This window comes from Brachyistius frenatus, unplaced genomic scaffold (genome assembly GCF_029030835.1).
Source record: "Brachyistius frenatus isolate BFR_SWC_R1_liver_20210118 unplaced genomic scaffold, ASM2903083v1 Contig_237, whole genome shotgun sequence".
Classification (NCBI taxonomy): domain Eukaryota; kingdom Metazoa; phylum Chordata; class Actinopteri; family Embiotocidae; genus Brachyistius; species Brachyistius frenatus.
The window spans coordinates 248,125-259,261 of record NW_027210836.1 but is presented as its reverse complement, the minus strand read 5'-3'; the positions used below and the strand labels follow the sequence as shown (position 1 = coordinate 259,261).

Here is an 11,137-nt window from a genome sequence, read left to right as displayed (position 1 = left end):
CCGGCGCCTCCCCGGCGCCCTTCGGTCCGACCGGCGCCTCCCCGGCGCCCTTCGGACCGTTGAGCTGCGTTGCCTTCGAACTGAATGAATTATAGTCAAGTTTGTTTTAGGGAAACTTAGCTGTCGTCAAAGTGAATGAAAAAGTGCCAAGAAGGAAGTTTAGAGACGAGAACCTGTGAATCACTTTGGATTCTGTATATTTTTGTTTTGTGGATTCTTTTTAACGTCTTCGGGCGAAAGTTGAAGCAGTCGAAGGTACGAACGCCGCGTGAATATGAAGACTTATTGAACGTTGTCCGACGGTGACTCGTTCTGCCTCTCAGAGGTTTTTATTTGATTTTTTTCAACCACATCGGTACAAAATACAACCAACGGTAGACGTAGCGAAGATGGAGGAACCAACTCTGGGGTCGTTTTCTCGTCCGGAGCTTTTCGACTCCGTCGCTTCGCCTTCTTGAGCAAAAACAATAAAAAATGAATTCCCCGAAAAAACTCCCCGCTCGTCATTTCCTGTTTGAATCGAAGGAGATTCAGATTTCCTCGACGGCTCCGGTACCTTCAGAACCCGTCGGTGGACCTTCTCTCTCCTGAAAGAACCCGTTCTTATTTCAGCTCTTTAGTTTCATTCTTAATGAGTAAGAAACAACGTTTTGCTGAAGAAGTCGTGCGATCGTTGGTCGAAAGCTCTGAAAGAAACTCTGATTTGATGAAGTGAAATGAAGTCTTCCTGAATCTGGACCCAGTTTGGTTTTTCTGTTGAGGCGGGTCCAGTTTGATCCAAACGGTTCCTTTCCAACATTATAAACTTTGTTTGTGACCATTTGCTGTTTTTTGTTCAAACTTGAATTGGTACCGGTTCCGTCCATGTCAGGTCGGGTTCGATGTTTTGGACCTTTAAACGCTATGCAAGCTGTGAAACGAGCCGCCGGCGTCGGAGACGAGTCGACCTCCGACTCTTCTTCGCTGGAAACTCATCTATAAATGAAGAACCGGACGAATTCTCACAACTTCGACCCGTTTTCTACCCCCCCCCCCCCCCCCCCCCCCCCCCCCCCCCCCCCCCCCCCCCCCCCCCCCCCCCCCCCCCCCCCCCCCCCCCCCCCCCCCCCCCCCCCCCCCCCCCCCCCCCCCCCCCCCCCCCCCCCCCCCCCCCCCCCCCCCCCCCCCCCCCCCCCCCCCCCCCCCCCCCCCCCCCCCCCCCCCCCCTGAAGACACGAACTGTGACGGGTCAGAACCCGCCGAGTCGGCACAATGAACTCGCGCAAAAATCTGAAGTTAGAATACTTAAAAATTACAGTAATTTGATCGAATAATGAAAATATAGTTCAGTTTTCCAAAATATTAAACAAATTATGATCGTTGGTGAGTTTTGGAAGTTTAAAAATGTTGTTTTATTTAATACAATTTGAATGAAATCACTTACAATGATAAAAAATAAAAAGTTCTGACTTCAACATTTAGATATTTAGTTAGTAGTTTGATATTTCTGATCAAACAAAACAGAAACAAACTAAAACCGGACAAAATTAACTTATTTGTTTTCAGGTTGAAACGACGTCACGAGAATCGACCTGCGCAGTTTCAAACAATCAGTCGTCACTCAGAGAAAAGTTTTATTTTTTTAAAGGAGATTCAAACTTTTTGTAAAAACATTCCCGCGCCGGTGGAAGGAACGCGTCCTGAGCTCCGTGTGCTGGAAGATGAAGAGCGACGGTTGAACGAAGACGTTTCAGATTCACGAACACCAGCAGCTCCTTTAACCGCGTCTTCCTGTGTCTTTTTCACGGCTGTTTATTTCGTGCTGTTTGTTCTCTGCTGCTGGAGCCTTAAACCAGAGAGCATGATGGGAAACGTAGTCCAGTAGTGATGTGAACAGCATCAGTTCATGTGCTAAAAATAAAACCTGCAAACTGAACTTGGATCTGTGACGTCTCATTAAACCGCTGACGAGGAACCCGTCGAGTGTGTGTGTGTGTGTGTGTGTGTGTGTGTGTGTGTGTGTGTGAGTAACTGTGTGTGTGAGTAACTGTGTGTGTGAGTAACTGTGTGTGTGTGTGTGTGTGCGTGAGTGTGAGTAACTGTGTGTGTGAGTAACTGTGTGTGTGAGTAACTTTGTGTGTGTGAGTGTGTGAGTAACTGTGTGTGTGTGTGTGTGTGTGAGAGTGTGTTAGTTTAGGATCAGGTCAACTGACTAACGTTAAACGGTAGGTTAAGTTTAAGTTTGGTTTAAGTTTAGGTTAAAGTTAGGTTTAGTTTAAGTACGGTTAGGTTAAGATTACTGTAATGTTCGGTTAAGACATGGTTTAGATTACCTTAACGTCTGGTTAGGTTTGGTTTAAGGTTAAATTATCATTAGGTTAGGGTTCATTTTTGGTTATTGGGTTTGGTTTATTTTAGGTTAAAGTTGGGTTTAGGTTATGTTTAGGTTGGGTTTAGGTTATGCTTAGGTTGGGTTTAGGTTATGTTTAGGTTAAAGTTGGGTTTAGGTTGGGTTTAGGTTATGTTTAGGTTGGGTTTAGGTTATGTTTAGGTTTAGGTTGGGTTTCGGTTATGTTTAGGTTTAGGTTATGTTTAGGTTGGGTTAAGGTTGGGTTTAGGTTTAGGTTATGTTTAGGTTGGGTTAAGGTTGGGTTTAGGTTTAGGTTATGTTTAGGTTGGGTTAAGGTTAAATATTAATACATATTAGGTCGGCAGGAAATCAATGTAAGTCAATGTAATGCCCTCAGATGAAAACGCAGCTCTGGGTTCTTGTTGCTAGGCAACCTGCTGTCTCACACCGACACGGCGGTGAGATGAACAACACCTCCGGTTCACACCTGCACACAGGCGAGGCTCACCTGTCGCTATTCAAGGATCAGTGGGATGTTTTTCGTGTTCACACCCAGACCGTTAACGTGTTGTGACCTCATCTTCCCTCGTCTGCAGCAGCCAATCAGATCTCAGCTCATCTCTGAACTGTTTATCAGACAAACAGGAAATGTTGAACTTTTTTTTGGGAGCACATTAATTCAGTTCAAGGTGATTTCTCCTGCTGGATGTCAGCGGTGAACTGCATTGTGGGTCGGTGAGTCAGGTTTCTGTGCTCTGAATATGAAACGAGATGAAACTGAAACTTGCAGGGAGTTCAAATCTAAACATCTAAACCGGGTTTAAGACGAGTCTAAACTCAGACTAATACTGGTCTGAACTGGGTGTAAAGTTGGTCTGAAGTATGACGTAACCACACCTGAAGCAAGACTAAACCAGTTTAAAGCCAGTTTAAAACTAGTTTCGACCTAAAACAGGACTAAACTAGGTCTTAAAGTAAGACTAAACCGGGTCAGCAGTAAAGAACCACTGACCTGAAACTCTCCTCCGACGTGTTTCTCTGATGACGACGACGAGCGTCAGCCTGACCTGTGACCTCACCGTCACCACCTGAGGTCAGGGGTCAGAGGTCAGGCAGACAGGTGACCCCGGATGACTCAGCAGTCCTCGCAGTCTCAAGAGTGAGTCGGGGTTTGCTACAGCTGATTTGTTTGAGGTGGAGTCTGATGATTGAAACAAACAAAACTATTTACATACACACACACACATACACACACACATATACACACACTACACACGGACATGTAGAACCCTTACATGTCCGTGTGTAGTGTGCATATGTGTGTGTGTGTGTGTATATATGTGTGTGTGTGTGTGTGTGTGTGTGTTTGTATATGTGTGTATATGTGTGTGTGTGTGTGTAGTGTGTTAAATCTGAAGTACATTTAAAGTACAAACTGAAAAAGTGAAATGTTGTTTTGTTCCTGTTGTTGTGAAGCTATTTAAATATAAATTTGAATATTTTATAGAATTAATTATTATATTGTCTTTTTTTTAAGTGAACTTAAATAAACATTATGTGTAAAAAGTAATCACATCAGAGCATCTTATTGATCATCCCTGTCTGTGTTAAGCCCCGCCCCTCACAGGCCAGTGTGTCCATAAAAGGAGAAAAAGGAAGCTCCACATGTTAATGACAGCAGGATGAGGAGTGTGTGTCAGCAGCAGCTCGCTTGTAAACACACACACTATATTTACAGCAGGAAGTCAGTCTGAGCAAACAGGAAGTGAGACATTCATCAATTCATGTGATCTATATTCTTAAAGAAGTTTTTAGGCAAAAGTCGTACAGATAGACGTGAATTGTGTGATTAATTATTCGAATAATAGTTTACGTAAAATTAAGTTATTTGCATCATAAAAAAAAATAAAAAAATCCAAAAACAACTTTTACTGTCAAATATTTTTCCACTTGTCTTCATTCTCAGATTTAATAAAGATGTGAGACACCTGATGGAGGAAGGTGGAGCTGATGCTGCTGTGAAGCATTAATACCAGTGGGACACCGCCCTCTGCAGGCAGAGACCAGCAACTACAGCAGCTGGGAGAGAGCTGCTTCCTTCTGTTTCCCATCAACAATAACAAGTTAATGAAGAAATTCTGCGGACCGATATTCATATTGTTTCTACAAAAGATTCACTGCAGTAAAACTTTACTGATCTGAGGAGAAATGTTTTTCATGAAGTCGACAATCAGCTGCAAAATATTTAAAATCCTGAAAGTTTCCTTCAGTTTAAACTAAAACTAAGATGACGAAACATTTTAATTTGTGTCACTTTTACGCCCCAGTTTTGTTTTAAACTTTCAAAAAAAATGATAGAACAATTTTTTTTGGTGCCATTTTCCAGTTAATGTCAGATTTTTTATTGTCTAAACCAAAATTAAACCTGGTCAGAAGTCAGAATAAAACCAGAACTGAAGCAGGAATAAACCAAGTCTAGAGTATAAAACTGGGTCTAAATCAAACTCTGATTTCTCTCAGAAAACTGAACGTTTTATAGATTTATTAACTGAAGATAAAAGTTTGAGATTTTTTTGTCACTGAAAGAGAAAAATGTGGAGAATTCATTTGTTTTATTCAAAAACACTCTGGTTACAGCAACACGATCAGAAGACAGGAATAAAAAAATAAAATTAACTCCGAGAGGACGAGAGTCCGCCGCGGCTTCACGTTTCCAAACTCAACACGACAATTCAGGGTCAAAGAGACGACACCACGAAACCTAGAGACCAGTTCACTTCTATTTACACAGACCCGAGACCGGCACCACCGGGACCACCCGAGACCGGCACCACCAGAGACCAGGACCCGGGACAACACCAAGCGCAGAGCCACAGCCCGACAGGTGAGAGGGGGCGGGGCTAATGCAGTAACAGTCAAAATACTTCCGAAGGAGTCGGTCCCAGAGTGCACAGCTTTAAGAAACCGTCCAATCAGAGAGCCTTCGGATCAACTTTTTGGACCAATCAGTCGCCGCTGAGACTCATGGGTAGTGTTCTTATTTGGAGTCACAGACGGAGACGGAGGCGGAGCTAAGCATCAGGAGAAACATTTTGGAGGGAAATCTGATCAGCTGATCTACGATCAATAAACAAATCAAACACACCTGAAGGAGATTCAACGGAAACAGAAGTCAGAGTTTCCTCTCGGCCGACAGACTTTATGAAAAAAAATGATGATGAAGAATAAAAACGTTCCGTAAAGACGTGTTTGATAACGATGTCGGAGGAACATCGTTGGTTCAGTTTCTTCTGTCGTCCGTCAGCTTTGATGTGAATTTAAAATCTGCGCTTAAAAAAAACTCAAACAGACTTCAAAAATAAAATATAAAAAGTCAGGTGACTTCGTGAACTCCGACCCCAACAGCTGTGAGGAAGGAGACCTTCCTGTTAACGGGAGGATTAGCGCCACCTGCTGTTCATCAGAAACACAAAGTCACGTTTTATTTGACGGATTTTCTTTCAGTTAAAATTCGTTTGAAAAGGAGCGACATGTTTGATGAAGATTAAATCTGAACGTCTGAACTGGAACTTCGTTGATGTTCTTATTCTGTTGTAGAATTTCTTATTAAAAAAACAGGTTTTCACATGAAATTGAGTTTCCTGTTGATCAGCTGATCACGTTACCACGGTAACGGCGGGCTTATTCCTGTGCCTGATCTCCAGTCGGTCTGCAGCTCTTGCGCCAAGCCCAGCAGGGGGAGGGGGGCGGGGGTCAGAGGTCACTGGAAGAGAGAGGGGAGGATGGGGGAGGGAGGTTGAGCTACTCGTCATCGTCGTCGTCACCTTCGTCCTCCGCTTCTCTCTTCCTCTTCTCCCCCTGAACGCCGGCGCCGTCCTCGTCTGAGGAGGTCAAATCATTCACGTTTAAACAGACTTACAAATACAAAATCATTATTAATTATCAATAAATAAAATGATTTTGTTCCTGGAAAAAGTCACAATTTAAAGATAAATCACAGAATAAAGTTATATAACAAAAATATAAAAGCAAACTTCAAATTTTACCAACAAAAGCAAAATTAATAGTAAGTATAGAATTATTTACATTATGAGAAATTTTTTTGGTTAAAATATTTGATGAAAATGTATCTGAAGGAAAAAAAAGTCAGAATTTAAATAAAAACAAACTGATTAGAGAATAAATTTGCAATTTTAAGAAAAAGTTTCAAAAAATAAAAACAGTGTAAGCTTGATATTTGCACAATTACAGTTCAAAGAAAATTACAATTATAAATAGAGTTATAAAACTACTTTAAAGCATCAAAAGTTCAAATGTTCAAACTCAGAGGAAAAAAATAATAATCAAGAATTAAATTAAAACTTGAGGAAAAATAACATTTCGTCTGAAAAGTAATCATTTCAATAAATTTCCAGCTTAATGAATAAAGTTTGAAGAACTTTTTGTTTTTATGATGATAAAGTTGTAAAACGTGAATTCAAGGAGACGCAGCAGATTTGTTTTGTTACATATTAACATGAGAAACTTTGATGTTTAGTATTTACAGTATTTTCTGTTGACCCTAAACACATCCTGACTTTCATCAACACCTACCTCCATCCTCCTCTTCCTCCTCATCTTCCTCTTCCTCCACGTAATCTCCGTCGTCCTCTTCATCCTGAAAGGAGGAAACAGGAAGCGGCTCGTCACATTGGACGGGACGAAGAGCGCCCCCCAGTGGTCACCGCGTGGACTCGCTCCACCTCTGAGGACTCACCTGGATTCCCTCCTTCATCAGGTACGACAGGCCCACCTCGTCGTCGTCTCCTTCAGAGCCTTCCTCCTCCTCGTCATCATCATCATCATCGTCGTCGTCATCGTCGTCTCCAGGTGGGCCGGCCTCGTCATCGTCGTCTGAAACAAAATGTCACAACACGTTTGTTCTTTGGACCGAAGCAGCGACAAAAAGAGCAGGAAACCGAAACGTTAACGTGATAAAAGGTTCGTTAAACCTGAAAGACTTTTATTTTGAAGGCAAAAACTGCAGTTCCTCAAGTGTCCACCTGTCCAGCAGCGGGTCGGTCCCCAAACCACCTTCAAACTTTACAGCAGAAATAAACACATTTACACGGTTTCGGTCCTTTTAGATAATTTCCTCGTTCATGATAACAGTACGAATTTGTTGTTGTTGTTTAAGTTGTACTAAAGCTTAAGTTCTGCAGAATTAAGGGGCGGGGCTGCTTTGACTGACAGGTGGGTGGAGTCACTTTGGGCAAGCTGCTTCATTCCCACCTTGGCTCCGCCCACACACCACCTCCTTGAAGATGTTTGGATCAGGCGGGAGGACGGCTCACCAGCAGCTTCAGCTTCAACTGCAAATGTTTCTGCTTTTCAAAATAAAACGCAGGTGTTCTCACCGTGGTCGGCGTCGGAGTCGGGCACCTCGTTGTCCTCCTGGTCGTACCCGTCCAGGTAGGTGAGCTGAGGCAGCAGCTCGAACACGCCGTCCCGGTAGTCGTCCAGCGTGGTGACCTCACAGCTGTACAGGTCCAGACTCTTCAGGTTCTTCAGGTTCTGCTGCAGGACGACACGACACGAGTCAAACCGAGTCCTCAGACACGCCGGCTCGGCTCGGCTCGGCTCGGCTCGGCTCGGCTCGGCTCGGCTCGGCTCGGCTCGGCTCGGCTCGGCTCGGCTCGGCTCGGCCCGGAGACTTACCAGAACCTCGATGCTGCTCAGCTCTTTGATTTTGTTCCCGCTCAGGTTCAGGTACGTCAGGTTGGGACATTTCTCCGCCAGCTTGTCCAAACCTCCGGAGATGATGTTGTCGCTCACCTCCAACTGAAACAACAACCGGCAAAAACACACAACAGTCATCCACTTCATTCGTATTATTTATAATAAACAAAACAGAACTTCTCCTTTCAGATAATAACTTGAATATCTCCAAAGCGTTCATCAAATTACCAGAAATAAGTTTGTGGTGTCACATCTGGTTTATTTATATATTTTATATTCTTTAAACATGTTAGAAAAGAATCTAACCAAAACAAGCCGCTTCGTGTCTTTTGAGGTCCTTTCTTTGAAACTGTGTGGACGCCACGATGTGAATATGTGAAATTATACGTTTCTGAGAGCTGCTGTTGTTATTGTGACATTAAATATAATAAATATGTGCCGACCTTGCGTAGTTTGGGCAGCGAGGGCAGTTTTGCAAGCGAGCTGAGGCCGACGTTCACCATGCTGAGGATCTCCAGCTCCGCGTACTCGTCCGTCAGTCCTTCCACCTCCCCGTCGCTGGAGCGGCAGTTATCCACCACCAGCTCAGCCACCTGACGACAACAACAACAACAACAACATGTGACTTCCTCCTTCCTTCAACACCTGTTTCACCACTAAACCTGCAGGAACAGTAAGTACATATTCATTTCAGCCATATTAATATCATCCAGCTGGAATAATAAACATATAACAAATCAATTATCAGGACTTTTAATTTTCTTTTGCAGAATGAATATTTATTACACGTGAAAAAATGTACAGGCAAAGTTTATGATGGATTATACAAGATAATAACAGTCTATATTACTTATTTTTTTAATATGATAAAAGACAGTGAAAGTGGTTTGGTTACAAAATTCATTTCATTATTAATTTAAGGGAGACAAACTTTAATAATCACCATCAAACTTTTGTCAGATGATACCTGATATTTTTTGTATCGCAAGTTTTGTTAATTCTTTTATGTTTTCCATCAACCAAACAACATGTTGATATATGATAACTGTTGGTGAATTTAGGACAAATCTACAGCTGTAAGGACAAAGAATCGTCAAATAAACATTTAAAAGATGTGTTTTGGACGTTTTCTTTCCGCTGGTCTGAGATTTTGGTCCCGAACCGGAAGTTCCAGTGAATCATCTCTCCGGATAAACACTCTCTGATGAACCGTCACCGTGAATCGATCGGTGTCATTAACACGAACAGAGCTGTTTGAACACCGACAGGTAGACCGGAACACCTGTAGACCGGAACACCTGTAGACCGGAACACCTGTAGACCTGTAGACCGGAACACCTGTAGACCTGTAGACCGGAACACCTGTAGACCGGAACACCTGTAGACCGGAACACCTGTAGACCGGAACACCTGTAGACCTGTAGACCGGAACACCTGTAGACCGGAACACCTGTACACCGGAACACCTGTAGACCGGAACACCTGTACACCGGAACACCACCTGTAGACCGGAACACCTGTAGACCGGAACACCACCTGTAGACCGGAACACCTGTACACCGGAACACCACCTGTAGACCGGAACACCTGTAGACCGGAACACCTGTACACCGGAACACCACCTGTAGACCGGAACACCTGTACACCGGAACACCACCTGTAGACCGGAACACCGCAGCCCCCTCGCGGTTACCGATCACCGGCAGCACGGAGTCGTGAATCTTTCGGTAAAGGAGGGAAACGCATCCGGCCGTCTCGGATCGATTCATCGAATAAACCAGTGCCCGAAACCACCTCACCTGGCCGGGCACACAGCTGCGGAGTTATCTTCTTCATCCAAGTTCACCACACACCAAACTACATGTAATGTTTGTGCGATTTAAGAACCGTGCTGGCGGAGATCTTCACACCAAAACACGGCAGGGTGGGCGGGAACGGCAGCTCTTAAAAACTTTAGAAACGGAATAAAAGGCTGCTGGTGGATTAAAAGCACACCGAACTGACCCCCAACACCCGAGAACATGTAAGAAATCTTTAAAAGGCGCTGGAGCACAAACGCCCGTTGGCATCCGACCGAGTCGAGGATTAAAACATGAAGTCTGGTTCGACGCGCCATCAGATTACGAGCATCGTGGATCACCAACTATTTACCAATGAAAGGTTAAAATGGGAGCCCGCTCGGGCACCGCGGTCAACCGGGGGCGTTTAAACACATGGAACCGAAACCAAGCTTAACATGGGCGGCGGTATTTGTCGACTTGTTGCCGACGACCAGCGCCGATCCTCCGCCTGCCGAGGACGGCTTCTCGGCGGGTTAGCCTGTTAGCTCATCCGTTAGCTGCGCGAGGCTCGCGCGAGGCTCCCCGCACGGGAAGTGGGAGCGCGAGAGAGCGAGCGAGCCTTCCCGCGGCGGGAAGCTCCTCCGGCGGCGGAGGAGGAGGAAGCTCCTCCGGCGGCGGAGCCTCCTCCTCCGGTGCCGCCGGAGCTTCCTCCATGTTGGAGCCACCGAGAAGTTGTTTTCAAAACGGGTCAAAATGTCGGAGGCGGACGGCCGGAGGGGCTCATTTCACACGCCGCGGAGGAAACTCGACGTCCGCTCTGATGACCGTTTCCAGCATCGTCATGTCGGTTTGACTCGGCGTCCTTCACCGGTTCCTTATGGAAATAAATTAATACAATTCCGCACTGTTGTAGTTACTCACCTCCGCGGGGTTTTTGTTCCTAAGCTCCAGGCTAATCCTCTTCTTCATCTCCATGTTGAAGCCCGAACAGAGGGCGAAAAAACAAAGTGTAACAAAGACAAACTGAAAATAAAAGACGGTTCACTGCAGCCCTCCTTCTCCAGCGGACATCAGGCGACAACTAAACCTCCATGTTCCTGCTGCCCGACCACCACATGTAGGCCACGCCCATCCTCATTAATATTCATCCGTTTTAGAATTGTGGCCTGTTATTTGTCCAAAGACGAACCCTTCACCAAGCCCCGCCTCTTCAGCGTATTATGCAAAACTCTTGTCTGCCATTGGCCGGAAACCTAAAGGCGTTACTGTAGTGTAACCAATCAGAGAGCGAACATGAAACATTTAAACT

General features: G+C 44.7%; 1 protein-coding gene across 4 annotated transcripts; it reads right to left on the bottom strand.

The window, feature by feature from the left end:
- Positions 1-4,926: 4,926 nt before the first annotated feature.
- Positions 4,927-10,949, bottom strand: LOC138633812 (acidic leucine-rich nuclear phosphoprotein 32 family member E-like). 4 transcript variants are annotated; one of them, XM_069720273.1, is made up of 7 exons: positions 10,750-10,949; positions 8,491-8,640; positions 8,027-8,149; positions 7,726-7,885; positions 7,086-7,222; positions 6,923-6,986; positions 4,927-6,210 (listed from the first exon to the last, which is right to left on the bottom strand). In XM_069720273.1, the coding sequence occupies exons 1-7, from the start codon at positions 10,801-10,803 to the stop codon at positions 6,131-6,133; spliced, it is 768 nt and encodes a 255-aa protein (XP_069576374.1). In that variant the 5' UTR covers positions 10,804-10,949; the 3' UTR covers positions 4,927-6,130. The 4 variants fall into 4 exon arrangements, with proteins under 4 accessions (XP_069576374.1, XP_069576378.1, XP_069576376.1 ...); XM_069720277.1 differs by lacking the exon at positions 10,750-10,949 and adding an exon at positions 10,284-10,305; XM_069720275.1 differs by lacking the exon at positions 10,750-10,949 and adding an exon at positions 9,847-10,275.
- Between the last annotated feature and the right edge of the window lie 188 nt (positions 10,950-11,137).